General features: G+C 37.5%; 1 protein-coding gene across 1 annotated transcript; it reads left to right on the forward strand.

The window, feature by feature from the left end:
• The first annotated feature begins 536 nt into the window (after positions 1 to 536).
• LOC148654594 (ADP-ribosylation factor 4-like) lies at positions 537 to 21861 on the forward strand. The gene is made up of 8 exons (XM_088647080.1): positions 537 to 745; positions 5036 to 5116; positions 7003 to 7112; positions 14089 to 14160; positions 14537 to 14662; positions 15528 to 20299; positions 20776 to 20830; positions 21478 to 21861. Exons 1-6 carry the CDS (start codon positions 679 to 681, stop codon positions 15612 to 15614), a joined length of 543 nt encoding a protein of 180 aa, XP_088503206.1. The 5' UTR covers positions 537 to 678; the 3' UTR covers positions 15615 to 20299; positions 20776 to 20830; positions 21478 to 21861.
• The last annotated feature ends 875 nt before the right edge of the window (positions 21862 to 22736 follow it).

The following is a 22736-nucleotide window of genomic DNA, read 5'->3' on the forward strand; positions in this document are numbered from 1 at the left end:
TGTTCAAATTGAATAAGCAGAACAAACGAAAAACGCGGGGTCTTATTTTAAAGATCTTATTATAATGCTTTAGTACAGCGATCATTAGTTGTGAATACCTTTTACAGGGTGTTGATATTGTAACGCATACGGCGGACACTGCAGGTTGTTCGAGGTACAATATTAACGAAAATATTAAAATATAGTGTCCTGCCCGGGGCATGCTCCTGTATGTGCCTTATGCTTCTCGGACAGGACACCGGGTTATTCTGGCCATTGCCAGGAATAAGCGGCTTTGTGTTCATGGACGGATAAAATGTGACTTGTCATTTCCATTTTAGCAGATTACGTCTGTACTTGCAAAGGTAATGCATGTGTGTTATACTGCATACATCTACCAAACATCCCAAAATAAAGCTTACAAAGACGGGAACATTTTTCTGAGCGTTGCTCACAGAATCGTTTGGGGGCAGATTGGGTTTATTACAGCAGTTTTGGAAATGAGACACCCTATGATTGCTAATAAAGTTTCATGAAAGCGGTGACGTAATTTCTTCCGCGTTGGCCTGGACGTGGCACCTGCATCAGAGGAGGAGGCAGTAGAGAGACTCCCATTTTCTATAGGGGCTGTTTAAACGTTTTCTGTTTCTAACTGTAGACATCACTCGAAGTGTTAAAGGGGGGGTACTCTCGCACAACATGGGCCTCACTATCTCGTCGCTTTTCTCCAAGCTTTTTGGCAAGAAACAAATGAGGATACTTATGGGTAAGCATTGACAATACGGAGGCAGAGGGAGGGTATTGTTAGAGCTGCCCCAGAGACGAGGAGGAAAAGATGGGGCCTCTGTGGTTACATTCTGTACATAGCGACAAAGGGGACGGCACGATTTGTTAATAACAGTACCGAATAAGTCACGATAACACTACGAGAGGTATTTAATTCTATTGTTGCTCATTGAGGTTGAAAGAGTGGAAATAACAATAGTGATGGATATCGAAATGCCTATTCCTTTTCTCCATTTCGTTTAGCAACGTTTTTTGTGAAATAATGCAGTTAGGAAATGCCTTTCCTGCATTATGCAAGAAATCCGGTGTCTGTGCGTTTTAAATGTAGTTACTGCACGTTTTAGAAAATGGTAACGTTTTGTTTTTGGGAAGTAACCTATACTGGAACTGGTTATGGACTGTTAGGAATTATAACTCGAAGGCGAAAACATAAACATTATTTTCTTCCATTTCTTGTTTGTTCTGAATATGAGTCCTCTATTTAGGCCTTCAGTGTTGTGTCCATCTTTTTTAAGGATGTAAAAGGAACACTTAGTGATGCAACATTGGCAAAGATACTGTATAGCACCAAAGTGAGCTAGCCATGGTCTTGTCATACCGTCGCCAGTTATACATCTGAGATTATTTTGTATTTAGAATTTTCATTATCTGTAATATTGTATGTTGCTGTGTGATTAAAACATCATATAAGTAGGCAGAACATTTTTTTTCTTTTGTAGGTAGAAGTGTTGAGTGTCATCGCACTGTAGTACAAACTCACCTTGGGGAAAAACTAGTGCTCCAAATATGGAGGAGTGGTACACAATTCAGAACAATTCAGAACAACAGCCATTAGCATGGATTTGCCTTTTAAGTAAATAAGTGTACCCAAACCACGCTAGGAAAATGTTCCCCACATATTGCGGAACCCCCAACACCCTTCATCGTTGAAACTAAGTCTTTTGGGCTTTAGGTGCACTCAAGCATTTGTCAGGAACATGGTGAAAGATGTTTCATCTGACTGAATCACATTTCTCTAATGCTCAGTATTCCATTGCTTGTGCACTTTGCACCACTGGGCTCTAAAACATGTACCGCCCAATGTGATGAGTGCTTTGTGCACTTCAGACCAACAGTGGTATCCCACTCTGCGGAGTTCTCTGCGGATTGTTTCGGATCAAACTGGCAGCTTGTGCCGCAGGCTGAAATATGCAGTTGCTCGCTTGTCTTGCCCTGCTCTTCGAATTAATGCACGGCTGTCATGACCCTCGCGTGTGCACTTGTGTCCACTGTTCACCATTGGTGATGACATCTTGCTGTCATTGCACACTGATGCTGTTGCTCGTGAAACCTCTTGATCTTGATCACTGAGGCTCCAGTCAAACAAGAACAAACAACTGGAACCTCAACTGTCACTCCTACTTCAAAGTTTAAATTGAATGTTTTCATTTTTGTGCAAAAAAGTGCACTTCTTTTCACGGCTCTTCCATTTTGTCCTGTGTTTACTTCGTTTTTCTTACCAATACCAAACTAGATGAAACAATGTCTCTTCTGAACGTTTTTCTCTGCTTTAAGAATGCACAGCATCAGACATTTTAAACTGTTGCGAACCTCAACAAGTACTGTAAATGCTAATGAAAAAGTTAAAAGTTAAAAAATAAATGTCAGAATGTGTCGTGTTAAATGTATTGTAGTTTAACCCCTACTTTGCATTGTTTATATAAAAGTTTTGGTGCCTTTTGTTGGATCTTTCAGGTTCCTTTAAGCGGTTATGCCTAGACAGTCAGAAATACTTCACTAATGATCTGTAGAACTGTACAACAGAATAAAAGGCTTCCTTAGAAAGAACTTCGGCAGGATAGAGCATGTCCATCCACCAATATGGGAATTAAGCAACATGAACTAAAAAAAATGAAGAAAATTGAAATACGTGGGATTTAAGTGTCCAGTCAAAAATCGTTTGAGTTTATAGTTCAATCTAATGCTTTTTGTTTGACCAGTTTGTAAAATAGATTTCTGTTTTTGGGGTTGCTTTTCTCTTGAGGTGCTATTCAGTAGCTTAAGATAAAGTACACCAAGAGTTGGTGAGGGGGGCCGTGACGGCAGCTTTTGATTATCTTCCTATAATGGTGTAGAAATGAAGTTTAGTAAGAGTTTTTCACCTTGAAGCGGTATGGAAGTTAACTGGTTCTGTCTGCAACTTCATGGCAAGGATAATACTGTATTTCTGACTCCAAAACACGTTGCATCAGATTCTGAAGATTCCCTATTGTGTTTATTTGCCAGTGGCAAATACTTAGTGTTGACACTCATGGCCTGATGTCCACCTGCTGCACCAATACTCAACTTCAACTCATCTCTCTTTTTTAATGCAGTAATCTCAGTTTGGTAAGAATTTAAGAAATGTTACCAATGAAAGGAAGCCATTTGACCCATCTAACGATGTTTGTAGTTTGTAGCTAATTGCTCCATAGATGGGTGACAGTGTTCAGCATTACTGCCTCGCAGGACTGGGGTACTGGGCTCAGTTCAAGACCTGGGTTGCTATCTGTGTGGATTTTTTATGTTCTCCCCATATTCACGTAGGGTTTTGCTGGGTACTCCAGTTTCCTCCCACAGTTCAAAGACACGCTGGAAGGTTAACGGATGTGTGGGAAAATGAGCCAGATGAAAATTGTGGAAAAAAATCATTCTCAAATCAAGGCGAGATCCAGTCGTTTCTGCTGAAGGGTTCATCTCCCAACATTTTGTGTGTTTTGTGACGCTGGCCAAGATGTACTTAAAATTGTGGTGTTCATCTGTTTACAATAAAAAAAGGATCACATTTACTGTTAAGGTATTTCAGTTATTTTTGGTTAATTTTCCTAAAATATATTCAGATTTGTTTCCCTGTCACTGAATGTCTTCCTGTCGTTTGAAGAAATATGTGAGGCACTAGTTCCTGTGCTGTTGTGTCTCAGTATTTTGTCTGGTGTTTCAGCTTTCTTCACTGTCCAGTTTTGCAATGAGCATGTCTGCGCGCTCCTATAGATTAGACAAATTAAATTGGGATGACATGGAACTGAAATTAAGAGGATTGGATTGTGCACATTTAATGAGCTGCTATTTTAAGATTTTTTTTTCTGTTTTCTTTTGCTTTCATTCTAAAGTGTGTGTTTTTATGTGAAAGTCATTGCACCATGTCTTTATTGGAAGTGTTGCAACACTAAATCTGCATATGTTAAGACTTCCCCAATTTCTTTAAAACAGCTGATGTTGATTTTGCAGACAGATCTTGAAATTGGGGTCCAATTTTCTTGTTTTGTAATGTTATCATTGAAATTGAAGAGTGAACTTTGCAACTTTTTTTTCTGCACTGTTCCTGAGGGTTACATCTTGTAATGCAGTGATTCTCAATCTTGGTCTTGGAGCTCCCTGTCCTTTCTGGTTCTGCTCCAGCTGTTTTGTCAGAAACCGATCAATTCATTTCAATTTGAGCCCTAGTTTTAAACATGTTTTCAGCTTTCCACCTTCATTTTGTAAAGTTGAATGCATTTTGAATGTGGAATCACCCTTGTCCATCTATCCATCCATTTTCTAACCCCTTTATCCAATTCAGGGCTGTTGGGGAGCTGAAGCCTATCCTGGCAAGCAATAGGCACAAGGCAGGCTACACTCTAGACAAGACTCTAGTCCACTGGGGGGGGAGGCACACTCAAACCAAAGCCAGTTTTCCCCAGAAGCCAATTAACCTACCAGTTTGTCTTTGGACTACGTGAAGAAACTGAAGAGCTTAGAGGGAACCCACAGGAACACAGGGAGAACATACAGACTCCATGCTGAAAGCACCCCAGGAATTGAACCCATGGTCCCAGCGCACTGTGAGGCAGCAATGGTAGTTACTCCACCGAGCCACCCAACCTTCCATTTACACCCCTTTAATTACTGAGTTTCTTAGCTTCCCTTATTCAGGTGTGGGACCTGAACTGTGTCCAACTGTACACATTGAATCAAGTCAATCCCACAGTGTTTGCTTTTCATCATGCTTGTCATTCCCAGCTATTCATCATAAGTAACTAAGAGCTTTGTGGTGAGTAATAAGGCACTAAGTATCAAAGAATCAGTTCCTAACCCCAAGGGGCACCAGGGGTTAAGGGCCTGACTGTAACAAAAAACAGCATACAGGACCGTCAAGACCAGGATTGAGAGCCACTGGTGTAACTTGTTTTCATACTTTCTTTAAGCATTTGACAGCACATCTTATTTATAATTTTGTCAATTAATTTGTGCTGCTTTAATGTTTTTTTTGCAGTTGGTCTGGATGCAGCTGGGAAAACCACTATTTTATACAAACTGAAGCTGGGAGAAATCGTTACTACCATTCCAACCATTGGTAAGGCCTTTGCTTAAAATGTCTAAACCCCAAAATATTTGATGTGAAGTTCTTTTGGATTTAGGGCAGTTATGTTATGGATATGAAAACATATCCTAAAATTATGCTAAATGACCAGGCCTTTTATATTCTTGTCAGATACTTTTAATCTTTATGCACACACTCAATGACTTGAAATGTATATAAATGCAGAAGTTATTGTATGTGCAAATTCGTTAGCCACATCTTTGCATATGTTAGACAGCTGGACAACACGCGTCACTTCAAAAATGGGCTTGTTTTACAGTTTGTGTGTCTTTAGCAGCAATACTTTGGCAAGAAAAGGTCATGTCATTCTATAATAGTACAAATCTAGGGAAGGACTGTTTTAGAACAATTAAGAAGCCTCTGTGAGCTGCTGGGCTGAAACAATTTGCCTGTTTTGTTATGTGCTATTCTGCCCTATGTGGATATATTTTACATTTTCCATGCACGACTGGTATGGCAAATAGTTCATCTTTTCCTCTTATAACCCGGTAGGGGATTGAACTCTCATCCACCTCTTCTCTTTGGACTGGAATCTGGTCTTATTGAGCCTGATAACTACCCGTCAAGGGATTGTGAATTGTGTAATACAAGAAACGCAATAATGAAAATCATCTTGGTCTGTGAATCATTGTGTGGGTGTGTCCTTTTATCTTGCTGATCTGCTCCAGAGCAGCACTGGTTTGTCCACTCCTTCCTGTTTTAGGACAACCATTATTCGCGTCCATTTCTTGTCAAACAATACCTCGGATAACAGCTTGTTCAGTGACGAAGCACTCTTTCAAGTGAAGATTACAAGGTTTTGTCCCCTCAAAAAGAAGTGTGCATGCTCAGCAGAATACCAGTTCCTCACAGTTTTATGTCTTAAAGTTCTGGCTCATAGGAGCCAAAGCTTTGTGCTAGATTAGTACACTTTGTTCTCAGTAAAAGCATTTGATGGTTCACACTCATCTCTCTAGTTAATAATAATTAATTATTGCTTACACTTATATAGCGCTTTTCTGGACACTCCACTCAAAGCGCTTTACAGGTATTGGGGACTCCCCTCCACCACCACCAATGTTCAGCATCCACCTGGATGATGCGACAGCAGCCATAGTGCACCAGAACACTCACCACACATCAGCTATCAGTGGGGAGGAGAGCAGAGTAATTAAGCCAATTCATAGATGGGGATTATTAGGAGGCCATGATTGGTATGGGCCAATGGGAAATTTGGCCAGGATGCCGGGATTACACACCTAGTTTTCATGTTTTTTTCAGAGTGGTTTAAAACAATATAATACTACTTATTAATGTAAATTATTTACATTTGGGACTCTCCTTGTAGTACACAATTCTTCCAACTTATTTAATTCCACTTGGCTGCAACTCACAGTTTTACAGTTTTTGTCGAACATGAACGTGGCTACATGCAGGGATATTGGGTGAAGTGAAACCTGTAATATCTGGGCGACCTCTGTTACAGAGAAAGTGTTGTTTCCACAGCTGATCAGGTGAGATCAGACTGCAACAGTGTTCTAGAATATTCTGTTCTTGATTTGTTGGACCGGCTTCCTACGGTCTCAACTGTAAGAAAAAAACTCTTCAAACCATGTCCATTTTAAGTACTCTGTATCTTTCAATTAAGGGCCAAGTACATGCAGAAAAGCACCTTCAAAATATAAAAAGCATGTGAGACCCAAAGAGTAAGTTTCAATGGTAACCGCATCAGTGCGCTGTGATTATTTTATTAACTGTTTTAAAACTACTTTTTACTGCCACTAGGAGAAAAATAATCTTAAAAACAAGCACAGTGGTTTATTTTTTAAGTTTTCTGCTGATGAATTCATTGTTTTAAAAAAGTGCTTTGATTTTTCCAGGTTTTAATGTGGAAACGGTGGAATACAAGAACATCTGTTTCACAGTATGGGATGTGGGTGGCCAGGACAAAATTCGCCCCTTGTGGAGACATTACTTCCAGAACACGCAGGTATAGCACTGACACAGTGTGAAAAGCCAGGCTGCTTCTCTGCTTCACTGCTGGCAGGCGAAGCAGTCTCTGGTCTCCCCCTTTAACACCCTTGGTCCCTCATTTTGGGGACAAATGTGTGTATTTAGGGCATCCTAGGGCATTTAACAGGTGCTGATGGTGCCTTGTGGAGATAGATATAGAACTGGCTATATTACATGCCACAGTGATCTTGTTGGGAGTATTGTCTTTTCTGGATGTTATAAGCCCCACTGGAATCTGCACATCTGTGAACATTCTTGTTTTTCATCTTAATCTCTTAATAGCGTTTAAATTAGATGCTACAAAATATAAGTAACCCATCTTGAAGCTGCTATGGAAATTCAATCGGATAAGCACAATGTAGAGTAATAGGTCAAGTCTGTTTTACTAAGGCAATATTGTTGCTTGTTGGGTACACTTAAAGAGGTTTTAATGATAATAAAAATGGAAGTGGAAAGTACCTGAGAATTTCTTTTTCTATTGTTACTTCTTTTTGGGATTTTATCCAAAACAAATTACATTTGTACCTTTTTACATTTTAGAGCCGTTTGAGTGAAGTACTCTGCTCAGGGGTTTAACCTCAGGCTCCATCTGGGATGTGAAACCACTCACTTCCAGTGCAGTCTGTAGTCCTGTAAAATAAAATAGTACCTATTTATGTGTCTTAAGATTGTAAAAACAAAGTTCAGAGAATTTATGATGAAACTCTAAATTTGCTCTGGTAAGGCCTCATGTGGAACACTGTATTTAGGATTGGTCACTGTTACTTCTATTACACAGAGAACAGCAGACAATTTGTTGCTGCAGGGCTTGAGTTGATGCCTTAAAAGAACTAGACTTTTTTTAGTCTCAGCAGGAAATGATGAGAGAGACTTTTCTTTTTTTATCATGTTTATTGAAAAGTATAGATATCAGAAGCAGCAGTTATTCTGGGAATCTCTTAAATAAGGATCTGATATAAGGAGGTGTCTGTTTTTTATAAATAGGAAATACATGTAGTGGTAAATGTGAAGTCATTGCTTTAAGTCTAGACACCTTGGTCCTTTCAAGAATTTTTCACATGAGTTAGGATCACTTAGCACCAAAATAAATGTTGATTGTTCGAATGGCCTTTCCAACTGTTAACAAGACTAGAACAAGGAACTTACAGGTAATATTGACTGAAAATCAAACACACATTTTCACTCTGTTTTAAGAAAATAAAATATATGGATTTTAATATTAGATTAAATCTCTTTGGCATCATTCTATTTGATCACAACATGTCATGGTAGGTGACGGGTAACTGACTTATGCTTAAAGCACTAAATCACCCCCAAGTGAGAGAACTGGGACCCCATTCCCATTGAACATTTGTGGGATAATCTGAAATGAATTGTGACATCTAGGGCACTGAGAACAGTGTCCTGGCTCTACAAGAGGAATGAGATCAAACCCAATATGATAATATCGATAAAGACATGCTGCAGATGTTCATCTTGTCTTGTTTCCAATGGTGGCCCCACAAGTTACCAGCCTGCTGTGGCTTTCAGAGTAGATAAAGATCCGCCTTTTCTGTATCTGTACAGTACCTTGTCTCATGTCTGTTCAATATAGTTTGTACTTTCCTTGATTTTCTTTTGATGATCAGTGTATTTATGCATGATATTTGGAGATCTGTTTTGCAAATGTTTTAAAATTCCTCTAATTTTGCACATTTTTGCTGAGATCTCTGTGCAGGACTAAATCTAAAAAAGGACTAATTCTATTTAAAAAAAGGAACGAAACAGATCTGCAATTGACCTTATGATTCTTTGTCTTCATTCTCTCTTTATTATCACATTTATATTGGCCTTGGCTTTCTCCTGTCTGATCCCTTGTAGGATATAAGACCCATCTAGAGCCCAGCTTTCTCTGGGGCTAAAAACCAGAGATCTAAAGCAAAAGAGATCTTGAACTTCCCAGACATGGCCTAGTTTTAATTTTTTTTTAAAAGTCAGCAGAATATAAATGCAGAGCTGCAGTCAGTAAAGGCACTTTTGTGCAATGACCTGAATGTAAATGCCTTTTTTTCCTGACCATACAAGATTTTCAAATTAATTATATCAATATTAAAAAGGAAATACGAATTCAAAGCCTTCAGTGCAATGGTACACCCTCTTGGTCTAAAAAAAAATAATATTGCTTAATTGCAAAGTAACAGGACTTAGTGCTTCTAAAAACCACAATTTGTGGGGAATTCTAGTAGTAATGAAGCCCATTGTGCTGAGGTTTGCTGGCTTTTCTAACTGGGGAATGGTGTAGTTTTAAAGGCAACAATGTCTCCTTATACAGCATTGAAATTGATAACTTGAGACTTGTGTGTTCAAAGAGGATAAAATACCACAAAACTAATTTTCCCCATCTGCTTCAATGTCTTTTATCTCTCGCAACATGATTTATCAGAGCAATGTTTATTCCTTTAGTCTTGGAGAATAGGTGCTTTGCAAGTGCTGAATGAACTGAGTATATTGGGATAAGATTATCTATTCCAGTCAATTATATTAAATGAATACAAGCTCCAAAAACAGCACATGGACTTGACTGCCCCGAAACCAGCTCACTGTGGCTATTCTTTGAAGCATAAAGATATTTAAAAAATGTTAAAGCAGAAAATCAACCTGATACTACATCAATGATATTGCCTATGACTTTAGAGACAATGGTTAAACTGCCAACTAGTGTCAACATTTGCAGTTCTTGGGAGCTTCATAGCAAGAAAGGAGCTGAGGTGTTAGCTGAGTGGAAGTGGGTCTGAGACACTAATCAACAGAATCCATCGGTTTATCTTGGTTAATTAATTAGGGTCTGTATATATGATTAAGAGTGATCAATAGTCGAGGAACAGTTAATAAAAAAGGAACAACATGGGACATACAGAAAGATACAAGGAGAGAGAAGAAAGTGTATGCCAGGCGAGAGGCACTTGCTCAGGTCAGCCATCTAGACCACATCAAACCAGATTCTAGTTGAGTATTTGAACTTTATGGGAGCTTTCCATTCTAGTGTTTTTGGGAACCTTCATAGATAATCCTTAGGTAAAAAACGGTATCTCCTGGTTAGTGGATGAATCTTTAGAATGGGCAGACAGGTTTCCCATTCACTTTGTAGCATCCAGATTTATAGAGAGAGATTTAACTGTCATATTCTCTTTAGTTTAGAAGGCAGGTTTCTCTCTCTCTCGTTGGCCTCTAGGTGTTATGTTCTTATGTTATGAATGCTTGGTTGCATTGTGGGTTTTTTTGTGTTTGGTCAGGAGTCAGGCCCCTGAGCCACCTTGTGTGTGTAAATAGAGCAACTTGTATGTTGTGTTGTTTAGTGTGTATCAATGTCATTGTTAATAAATCTGTTTAACACGGTGTGCCTGATTAATTACTCTTTTCACAAAAGCTGTGCCAGGGAACAATGAACTCGGTTGCTTCTATTTATACTAAATGCTGGGGGATATTCTTGGTATATATTTACAGTTTCTGGATTATGATTATTACAGGTATTTCCTGTAATTCTCTAATTCATAACCTCCTATTTGTAAGACATAAGAATATGTTATCAATCCCAGCAGTTAAGTTAACTTGTAAAAGTAATGTATATAAAAAGACTAGTTGTTATGCTGTTTATTTTGATAGTTGTGGGATCTTTTTATAACTGTTATAAAATACAGCTACCAGATATATGAATTTATCTGCTTTCAAACCAGTGTAATGCAAGCCAGTTTGAGTGCAATTAATGTATTTATCATGTGGAAAGAATGTTTAATCCTTTGGCAAAGTCTTGGAGAACTGAGGTGCTTTGCAAAATGAAGTGCAGAATGAGCTGTCTCAGTATATTAGCTTAATATCTATAACTTGCGGTGGAGTCGGTCTTATTAAAGATACAGGAGAAGAGTTTTTTTCATGTGCTGTGGTTTGGTTATGACAAAGGAGGTGGAGCTTTGGGTTTGTTTAGACAAATAGTACTGAAGTGCTGAAGTCAACACCTTTTAACATTTTTCAGGCTCTGAGCCATTCTGAAACCTTGTCCCTTCTTTGTTGATGACTTTTGGCTTTGAAATTGTCTGCCTACTTAGATTAGACTAATATTCTGGCCAGAATATTGGAGGTGGAAAATCCACACTGTAAGAGAAAGACATAGAGGGAACTAGAATGTCATTATACTTTGCAGTTGCAAATTGCAAACTCGAGAGGCTTTTATTTCCCAATGGTTTCCTGCTTCAAACAAAGCAGAGACCTAATATCAACACCTGTTTTTGTTTTCTCAAGGGTGCAAACTTCACCTTAATTAAACTTGAGTTGCTAATTTATTTAAAAATCTGCAGCCTAATTTAAAATGAGAAAAAAAGTGCAGATCAGTCGTTAAACAGGAAGTAACAGTGAACATGTTGAAAGGGAAACTGGCAGTATAATTTCTGTCTTGCATAAAAGACAATTGTAACACTTGTACTGTACAAAGTATTATGGTCAAGATTTTGATTTTTTTTTTCAGTCAGTAATTGCATATATTATGTAGAGAGCCTGGCAGAAGTATTCATACCCTTGAACAAATTGTACATTTTGTTGCTATATAGTTCTCAGTCATGACACTTTGAAATATATATAGTTTTATATACGACATACTGTACTCCATCTATTTAAAGGAGAAAAAGAAAATCATATTGAAGCAAAATGGAAAAGTTTTAGCATAAGTATTCAAATTCTTTTCTGTTGGAAAAATTTAAATTGCAGAAAATTACCTTACACAATAGTTTGCGTGGCTTCTGTCAGCATGCATTAATAGTAGTTCTCTATTTCAGAATAATAACTCTTTGGGTTCATGGTCAGGTAGTAAATTCCAAGCACAGAGGGAAATATGAAGAATTTGAAACCTTCAAAGCAAGTCAGGGATAATTAAGGAAATTTTCACTGCAATTTCCCTCACGGGATCAATAAAGTATCTATCTATAAAGTAATTGAAAAGCACAGATAAGGAGAAGAGTAAAAAAAGTGTGAATTTCCTGTGAGCACAATCTGCTCAGTAAGGAAATGGAAAGTGCATCTAACCACCCAGACACTGCCAAGGAAACTGGCAAGGAATACTTTGATGTTAATAATATATTAGAAAGAGCTAAAGAGTTCAGTAGCAGAGATGGGAGCAAATGTGTATCAGTCAGCAGTAAAACTAGCCTGTATGGCATGGTGGCAAGAAGGAAGACACAACTAAAAACAAGCCATCTTAAAGCCTGTATAACGTTTTCAACAAAGCGTTTTGAACACCCTATGAGACCGAATTTGGACTTTTTGGTCTAAATGTAAAATGTTTGGCTGTGCCAGACTGTACATCTCCCTGTCAACATCACCCCTGCAGCTGGCAGTGCTAGCAGCATCCTGCTATGTTGATGTTTCTCAGCGGGGACTGGAGATCTCGTCTGGATGGAAGTATAAATGGAAAGAACAATGTATAGACAGATACTAGTGAAAAACCTTTTTCATTCTTCTAAAGACTGTAAATTCACCTTTCAGCAGGACAGTGATTTAAAGCTACACTGGAGAGGCTTAAGAATCAGAAAGTTTTGTATGGCACTGTCCTGACTTATATCCTTGAGAATCTGTGGAAAGACTTGAAGCAAATGTTTATGGGTTATCCCCAAAAATCTAAACAAAATTTGCACCAGCCATGCTGTCTGTGATGCTTCTACCCAATATTGAGTTCATGGGTATGAATACTTACTCATTCAACATATTAAACTTCCTAATACATACTTTGGTTATCTTAAGAAGACATCAGTCTGGGCATTCTGGTTTTGTATAAAGTATTAAGTATAAAAAATGTAGGCATCAATTTGTAAACTCATAAATTGGGACGGCATAGAAATGGTCAGAGTACATTTGAAAGGCACTATATAAATGAAAATGGAATTAATATACAACCATAAAATTAATAACTTGCACCTTCATAAAATTAGAAGTCATTGTGTTTTATCCAGTCTTGAAGTCTTTTGGAATTCCCTTTGCAGTTCCTAAAATGTTTGCTAATCCTCCTAGCTTGGTATTTCTTATAAATCTGACTATTTTACTAAGTACTAACAGTTTCTAGATTATTGATAGACATTATCATAGACATTGTTATACAAGAACAATAGTGATAACTGAAGTACATTATCCAAGTTTGAATATTCATCTCTCATCTGTAGCATTTTTTTATCCTTTAACTGCAGCTCAATTTGTAGACATGCACTTCCTAGAAATCCCACGATCTGGAATTTAAGAATTAGTCATTATTGCAAAATGTTATCATAAATTTCTTTTGGAATTCTTACTACACATTTTCTAAATTCATGATGAATATCCTCTATCTAAAATCTTATCTCCATACATCATCCTCTTACAGTTTACTTCTAATTATCAGTTCCATAACCCTACATGTAGTAGAAATAAGATAAGATCTATTGATCTGTAATGAAATGATTCATTTTTTATCACTTTTTGTGTACGAGAATAACATTTCCAGCAGTTTCAAAGTCAGGAGGTATTACTCCTGTTTTGAGGAATAGAACAATTTTCCTACCTGCCTATGAATAACATTTCTTCTTTCCTTAAGTTGGTAAAACACCATCAGACCCTGGAGATTTATCTTAGTGTTTCTAGTACCTGTAGCATTTCTGCCCATTTTTGTGGTAATAATATTTAATAAAAGTTTGTCCTTTCTCACCCTGAAGCATGTTTTTTTTCACTTGGTAAACATTCAAGTGAAAACAGCCATTTCCATTTCACTGTGTAAATGTTTCTTCTTCTTACTCCCGAGATACTTCATCTTTTGCTGTTGAAATACTAAATCAAAATCTTATTTTAGCTCCTATTGCAATTTTCTCTTCTGCTTTTTTTAACTTTCCAAATTTCCAAAGAAGAGTCCACCAGCAACCAAAATAAGTGCTCATTGCTTACTCTGAAATGTGATCTTTCAGGGCCTTATCTTCGTAGTAGACAGCAATGACAGAGAGAGAGTGACAGAGTCTGCAGAGGAGCTTCAGAAGATGGTATGTATTTGTGTGGCAAAGGGTATTAATAGCTCTTAACCTGCCATCCACCTTTGCTTAAAAAATGTTTTTGTTCTAGAACAGAAATTGAACAATTTGTTCCCGTTCTCTGCACTGTAGCAAGACCAATATTTTGTCTCTCATATCACTTTCAGAATGGAAACTTGGGAAACCATGGAGGACTTCATTTTTATCACAAGGGTGGAGCATGAAGAAGTTATTGCAGAGAGCTAGATTCCACTTAGCTTTTTATTTCACATGTCCATTGTTATCTGTGTCCACCTAGAGTAGAGTTTGAGGATTATAAGTGTTTCTCTGCAGCCGTCATCGAGGGGAAATGACTTGTTTTTCAGAACTGACTGACCTTTCTTTCCAGCTGCAAGAGGATGAGCTCCGAGACGCGGTTCTACTAGTGTTTGCAAACAAGCAGGATTTACCAAATGCCATGATAGTGAGCGACCTGACAGACAAGCTTGGCTTACAGAACCTCCGCAACAGAACTGTACGTAGACACTCGGTGCACTTTTTAAACCTTTCCCTTAGTCGTAGAATTCTGTTTTGACGAGACATGTACCAGACCTTTAGAACTGTCAGCTTACATCCTCTGGTGGGTTCAGGCTACTTTATGTCTATAATACTGATCTGCCTATAGAACAATGTATTTTTCTCTTGGAATGTAATTCATTCAAATGCCACTCTAGAATTGTCCACCCCAGGTTACAATGCTAGATAATCACACATTATTTGCAAGAGTGTCATTTTTAATTTGAAAACTTCTTTCTGCTTTTATAAAAACCTTTATTTAATGGTTGTACTGGACTATATTGGAAATCAGTTGCGTGATACAGCCAATGTGAATTGACCAGTAATGTATATATTGTGTGCCACTTTGACTAGCAAATTTTAATTTTTCAGTGACAACTCAATAAAACAGACAGGATAAGTATATTTAATCAAAGGAAAAATTCCATTCCAGCAGAGGATGAGGTATGTCACACGCAGGAGTCTAATGAGTACCGAGTGCTGCTACAAATATTTTTTGTATGCAGTATAGTCCTTGCTCACTGTTAAGTCAGAAAACCATTCGTCATTGGAATAAAAATAAAACCACTGTAAGCAGGTGAGAAACATGCTTAATCTACAGCACACTATACAGCCCAAATTACTCCTGGTTGTACACTCTGCAAAAATAACATGTTTTTTTTTTTTACAAAAAAAGCTGTACACAACATCAGTAGTAGTCAGTTCTGTTTTGGGAGTTGTAGAACAAACATGAGCTACAAGGTGAGCTTGCTGTACAATAAATGTCTTACAGAGTTATAGCCTCTTATGGTAACGTTTTTGCTTTCTTTCCCCTTGTTCTGCAGTGGTATGTCCAGGCCACCTGTGCCACACAAGGCACTGGTTTATACGAAGGACTCGACTGGTTATCCAATGAATTGTCGAAGCGCTAAAGAGGCAAAAGAAGCAAGAACTGAAGCGAACAAGAGAGAAAGTGTGCGCGAGAGCGTGAAATGATATTTTACAGAGAAATTTGTCTAAATTATCAGTGTGTCTGTCTGGTAGAACTTGAAGTTATGGACTTTGCAATCAGTTCCTGTTGTAAACTCTTTTTTTCTTTTATCTTGTTATTCCCAATGTTAATTAGTCTTGTTTTTTGTTTTTTTTTACCCTAGCCCCTTCTCTGAAAAGTTTAAGTTGCATGTTTTTAAATGACAAAAAAAGCAATTTCCAGACCGTTTGAGAAAGTTGGTACAGCAGAAAGTAGAGTGGACAATAGGCGAGACTGGGTGAGACAGTGCTACATCCTGTCTTGCGTCTCTGGAGTGCAACACTTCTGACACATGCCACAAAAGTAATATGTTTATCATTTCAGCTTAATGGCCTTCCTTGTGACAGCACTCCCCTGCAATTCTGTTGAATTTCAGCAGAAATCAATTGGCCAGAGTTGGGTGTTCATGCAGTAAAGGGAGGTCACAGGAATCAAAATAAAATAAGACAGGCCCACTGCTAAAGTAATTTCACAGGCCATTTATTTCCATCAATACCAGTTGCATTTCCCTATTACCCAGTTATGTTTTGTATCCTTTATGATCTAATGGAGAAAGATTGATCAGCCTTATTCAGGACTACACTTGCAAAGGAATACATCTTTACTCCCCCCCCCACTTCTCTCATTTTAAACTGTATCTTCAGTGCCGGTACATGATGTTGCATTATTGAGTTTTGTACAGTGCTTTGATAATTGCAGCTTTTGCTCGTGGTGCAAGAAGGAAAACGGGGACAGAGCTTGCAGGCTAGTGCTGTGGGTCCTATTGTAATTTTACCCTCTGTTTCTGAAAAAGTACCTTTCCACGGTGCCCTATTCCTAAACACGCATGAAGCAAACAGAGTACAAACCATAGTGATTCCTTTTGTTGTACAAAAACAAGACCATAAACAAAAAATAACCTTGGTTACAGACCTTTAGCATAAACCACCACAGCAAGGCTATTGATCAGAGATGACCATTACAATGTTCCTTTTTGAATGTTAGCTCAACATGTCCATGTTTTTGGTTTTGTTTTTTTAAAGGTGCAAGTTATTAAAAAGTGGGAAAATTGTACTGTGCATGATTCTTTTTTTACATTTACGTTTAGTGTTGCTTGAAAAGGTTATGGTGTATAGTTGTCTGAAGGTCAGGGAAGACATGTAGTGAGTGCTCTGAAGCAGGAGAACCAATACAAATTTGTGCTGATTGCCTAATAAATATTTCATTATGTATTTTTACATCAGCTCATTAAAAGGTAGTCCAGTACTAGCCTTGTCTCCAATTATACATTAAAACTAGGATGTACTTAATTTAACTGAGTTCAGTGATCAATAAAACTTTAACAGAACTGGGTGTAAAAAGTCACCTTTAGACAGTCTTTACTATGCAGGAACTATGTTTTTATACATCCTTTTCATGAACACATTCAAGTTAAACTATTTGCCACAAACATTTGTTTTCTTTTCTTTGTAGTCATTGCCCTTTAGGTGAATATTCAGACTAAATTATGAAAATGAGAGACTGCTTTTCTTACACTCTGAACTGAGTAAGCCTTATGATTTTCTTAGGTGTCCTGCCAAGCTGATTAAAATGTCACCTACTTATGAATTGTGTAAACTTGTTTCCGTTAACCACACTTTGCAACTTAATTTCCTGTCATGCTGTTAGGAGCTTTGTGTTGTTCATTTTTTTCTTCCTGTTTGGTTTGTTTAAAAAACTGTGATATAAACAGATGGTCGATAATACTGTACACCGTTGTAGATATCTGACCATTAAAATATCTGGTCAGCTATCAGTACATCTGAAATGCTCCTCTCTGTAGGAGCTTTTAGTAAGGTGCACGACTGCTAAAACGAAGTATGCAGTTACTGATGGCTGGTTAGTGATTAACCAGGCTCTAAAAGATGATTGAGAATCTGTGGGCTCAAATGAACCCTTGACAGAGTGCAACTTCAGCTGTTTGATTTCACAAAAATAGAGATTTTTACAATAATTTTCAATGATGTTCAAACACCATCCATTAATAACGAAAAATACGATGAAGAGAACAAAAAAACACTATGAAAGGAAATAATATACAATATAAAGTTCGAGATACAAAGAAATCTCCAATCTTCCAATGCCTCCTAGCTCTTCTAGCGACAATTCTGTTACCTCCGCTGGTAGTTATTCTACAGCAGCCGACCACTGTTTAAGGAAAGATCTGTCATTCCCCTTCCGAACTGTATTAAGCCTTTCAAGTGGAAGTACTTAAAAAATGTCTTTGTACCAAACTGTAATAGAAGGTGTTTTTTCCCTTAATCTAGTTGATTAAAATACTGTAAATTTCCTTGCTAAATAGAAATACACTTCATGCCTTGCACTTGTGGTCATTCAGTAAAATGAACATTTTCGTAATTTTGTCCTTGATGGCACCTTGGAAGAAATATTGAGGTGGAGGACAGTGTTGAATAATTTGTGTCCATGCATGTTTTGCTTTTGGAAATAAAATGGGACATATCATCTTCAAGACTAGCAAAGCTGTCCATCCCATCGCTGCCATACAGACCGCACTTATTTGAGGAGTCTAATAGGATTTTGTTTAGGCTTAAAGGAAATTCCCTCCAGATGTTAACGCCTATCTGTAGGGCGTTTAAAAGAAGTTCAAGTATTAATACGTTTTCAAGAAAATCTCCACAACTTGATGGATTTCTGTGGTTATGTAAGATATTGGAGTATTCTTTGATGTGAACCCAGAGGGCTAAAACTGGCTCTCAAGATGAAGGAGTCAGAGCCTCACATGCAGACAATCAAGGTACTGTTGATAGTAATAGGGCTGACAGAGGAGTGCACAGCAAAGGTTGCTGGGAAGGAAGGAATCATTATTTTTGCAGGAAGTGAGCTGGGAGTTGTCATCTTCACTGAACTTTTTTTTGAACTATGTTCATTGTGAATTAATGTTTCTCTGCGTAGGAGTTGACCAAACACAGGTGCTATTCTTATAGTCCACAATTAAGGAAAGCTCTGTCAGTCTCTGTCTCTTTGATTACTCTTTAAGTACTCATGATTACTCTTTTAAGTTCAATTTGTAGATTGAGGCTGTCTGCCTGAAACTCTTCCAATTCTTAACATACCTACCTTACATTTAGTCATAGTGTTGTTGTTTTTCCATTTTAAGCCTGCTTAAAATGTGAACTACTTCTTCAGAGAAACAAACGTCAGCTTTCACCACCTGGAAATATCAATTCTAAGTCTCACAGATAATTATTTTGCATCAGAGTTTTGGATGAAAGAAATACAGGCTGCCAGTGAGGTTGCTATTTAAGGTGGTGGCCCAGCTGATTATAATAAGCTGATTTCGTTTGTAAGTTCTTAATGGGATGTTTTCCTGTGTTTAAACACTAGGCGTTCCAAGCTGTTTGCATGGTTTGAATCACGACATTTCTGAGCTCTGCAGTAAACATTTCCAGGATTCTGATCTTCTGCTCCAACCCTCACCATGACATTTGGACTAAAATGGCTTCATGTATAGTTTTTTGTTAAAGTTAATACATTTGTATTAGACTCACCAATTTCATCGTGCAGTTTTTCATTGGTATTAGAGAAATAGCTTGAGTTTGTTAAGGAAAACAAGAGGCGACAAGTACAAACCTTGCATTATGCCATATCTCACGTAACGCTCATCTTAAAGAGAGGTTTACTGTCAGGTCGATAATCGAATGTTCAATTAGTGGCGTTATGTATGATTTAAGAAGGTTTCATTAATTTGGTCGATAAGCATAAAATTAACTCTGCAAAAGCATGACACAACACTAAATTAAATGTCTGTCATAACTGTCTATAGCTTGAAGGCTTATGGAAGAATAACTGACAGGTTCTGTATGTATACTGTATGTAGTTATTATTCGTCTTAACAGATATAAACTTCTGTAATTTAATCGTGTGAACTGCATGGTTCGCAAATAATTTTGCATTTGCAATTATGAATTTTAAATCTGAAAAAAGTTTACTTAATAGACATTTCAAGAGGACATTTAAGAAAAAATGTCCTTCCTTTACAAATAATTACGTTTTTAAAGTTATTTTGGCAGTGGTAACCAAAGGCACTTTTCCCATTGAATTAAGCGTTCGCATCTAAATCACTTTACAAAATTGTTTTAAGCAAGGCAAAAAATATAAAAGTCCCTTTTTAAAGTGTCTGCAATAATAATAATAATAATAATAATAATAATAATAATAATAATAATAGAAGGCTGTGCCTTTGGGTGGAGACAAGAGAGAAACGAAAGTTAAGAGTCGGTAAGAGAATTGAAACTTAAGAGGGTGGGTCATACTGTATGTGTCATTTAAATTATTTATGGTCACCCAAATACTGGATATACTTTAGTTCCTTTCCTAAATTATTATCAACATTATCAACAAATCTTAGGTTTACAAAACTTTTAGCACCTCCGTTGTTGTGTTAAAATTGGTCATCAATACTAAACGGTGGATTTCCGCATAGAAACAGAATCTTCTAGTGTAGGTGGAGACTGTTCATGACGTTGAGACAGTTTTGGTATAAAATCAATAACTTGGATTCGTTCGCTCCTTTCGTCCTGCAGAGTAATCTGCGGAACGGCTGATGGGGTAAGTTTGACATGATCTAGAAAATCTTTTTACTACTTCCTAAATCGGTGTCAGCAATACTGTGATTTCGTTAGATTCATGTTCTGTAAATGCGTATTTGACATCTAATATCAATAAAAAAGTGACATTTTTATTTTATAGATTGAGTTCATATATCATTTTTACTAAAGCATACGTTATGAAGGAGACCTTTAATGCTTTTTAAAAAAGCGTTAATCGATAATATAGTCGATACTATTTTTGCCTTTAGTGCAAAATACTCGTCTGTGCTTCGAAAACAACAAGAAACATTTTCGAATTTAGAAACGTTGTGCATTAAAATTTATTTTTTTATTTGACTTGTGATGTAAAGTAGATGTAAAGACCGCTTAGGATTCGCCTTAAAATCTACAAGAGCATGTTTTTATTTACCTGTTCCGTGTAGTGTTCCTTCTTTGTTTTGTAGTCTAACAGGTTCGTGCTGTTTTCTTTTACAGGGTGCCAGTCCCGATGGAGCCCCCACCCTTTCTGCTTGCTTAGCGCTTTTCGGAGGTAAGGAAGCTTTTTGCAGCTCTAACATCAGTTGTTTTCATTAAATTCACTTTTGGGGAATTCCAGATTGTATTTTTGCTGAAAAAACCATTATGTAACTCAAAACATGGATGGTCTTTATCAAGCCGATAGTCGAACAGAGATCCTACAGTGGTGTTGAGGTCTTTCGTATAGAAACACACCTGCAATTCTGGCTGTGAAATATGATTTTCTAAATAGTATACCTTTTCGCAGCTCTCTTGTTTGCGGTACAAAGAGTAATCATTTGTAGAAATCAGCTTTTGTCAGCAACCAAACACAGGGATGTCATTTAAACTTTATTTAATGTACTGAGCCCCCGGGATATAGTGGGCTTTGCCAGAGATGCTCAGTGATGATGTAAACTAGAGCTTCTGCACAGTATTAAGAATTCCAATGTAGGTGTACATATGCCAAAAAACTCTTTTTGGCAATATTACAGTGGTGAGCTTTTACAACTGTGACAAAGCGTCTCACACAGGATAGGTCAGACAAAACCTCATTTGCGTCTGGGAACTTGTTTATCATGCAGGAGGCTGATGCTTTTAACACTGGTTGGGAAAGAAATGGGGAAAGTGGGTGTTTGCTGCTGACTGCGCATTGACCAGGTGCTGTTTGTGTATCTGCAGGAGGAGCTGGAGTGGTCTGCTGCCAAGGGCAGGACCAGCGTTCCCGTATGGGGACCCTGGTGTGCAGATCCAGTGCCATGTTGACATTCCATCCCATGAGCACTGACCTCGAAGCAGCGTATCAACGTGCCAGACAAAGAAGCAAACCCCCAGAAACGACAAAAAAACTAAACTCTCCTTGCCCCTAGGTTTTCGTAGCCTAACCCATAAAAAATGGGCTACGGAGGCCAGCTTCTGGTTGTCTGCGTTGCTTGGTTCGGTGGGTCGAGGGAAACCTGCCTGTAAAAATTTCCCTTTCACTGTTATTCAGCAAGGCTTGACGCATGGTTTCCTTATAAATGAAAAATAAAAATAAAAAGAGAAAATTGTGAAACAGAAATAAAACAGTGTAATGTGTGTTTTATTTCCGTAGTAGGTGTTATCCTTTGAATGTCATCCATTCAGAATACTAAGAAGCTAGAATATATGTTACTTCTGGAGATTTGTTAACTCAGTTTTTTATGGTTTTGTTTAGTACATCAATTTCTTGTATTTTAGTTAACCACACTTTCTCATCTCTGAGAAATAGTAATTCTAATAGGGTGACATTAAAATAATCTTTATTTTATATATTTCATGAATAAAGTTAATAAAAGTGCATCACACAGTTGCAAATGTAAGAGCACGAAAATTGATTTTCAGAAAGGACATAAAAAATAGAATCACAGACCCTTGCATACTTAGGATGTATACTGTAATTCTCAGTCCTGGATCAAAGCAGCCAATTCAAAGATCTTTAAAGGTTTGAGGTTCCGAGCTGAGACTGGTTAGAAAACTAGAGTCTAGGGTTTAATCAGAACACACTTTGAATAAAGACCTAAAGTTCAGTATTTTTTAGCCAGACTAAGAAAGAGCGATAGTAATTGAATAATCAATTCAGCTAGGCCCTATGGTGGAGATGAGGAGAAACGAAACTGAAAGTGAGTCAGAGAGAGAAAGGTAAATTAAGAAGAGGGATCTCTTAGTTACAAGGGATCTATGCCAACATATTGCATCTCAATTTGTGATTTGTGTTAGTCTGAACTCTGTTCGGCAGAGTGATATTCCAGAGGAATTTTTTGAGTACAGTATGTTTCACCTTGTTAATCTTTTTGTCAGCACTGTGCTTACAAATTCATGCTCGGGTATAATACTGTCATTTTCTGAATTAAAATAAAAGGGGTTACTACTCCACTAACCAAAAGAAGAATTTTTAGAAGAGTCATAACCCCCTTAATTTT

This window comes from Lepisosteus platostomus, chromosome 9 (genome assembly GCF_059453375.1).
Source record: "Lepisosteus platostomus isolate fLepPlt1 chromosome 9, fLepPlt1.hap1, whole genome shotgun sequence".
Classification (NCBI taxonomy): domain Eukaryota; kingdom Metazoa; phylum Chordata; class Actinopteri; order Semionotiformes; family Lepisosteidae; genus Lepisosteus; species Lepisosteus platostomus.

Excerpts from the sequence above, each read along its gene's own strand:
- LOC148654594 (XM_088647080.1), top strand. The coding sequence starts at position 679 with ATGGGCCTCACTATCTCGTCGCTTTTCTCCAAGCTTTTTGGCAAGAAA. Across the intron at positions 746-5,035 it reads ACAAATGAGGATACTTATGG|TTGGTCTGGATGCAGCTGGG; the intron begins GTAAGCATTGAC and ends TTTTTTTTGCAG. Across the intron at positions 14,663-15,527 it reads AGAACCTCCGCAACAGAACT|TGGTATGTCCAGGCCACCTG; the intron begins GTACGTAGACAC and ends CTTGTTCTGCAG.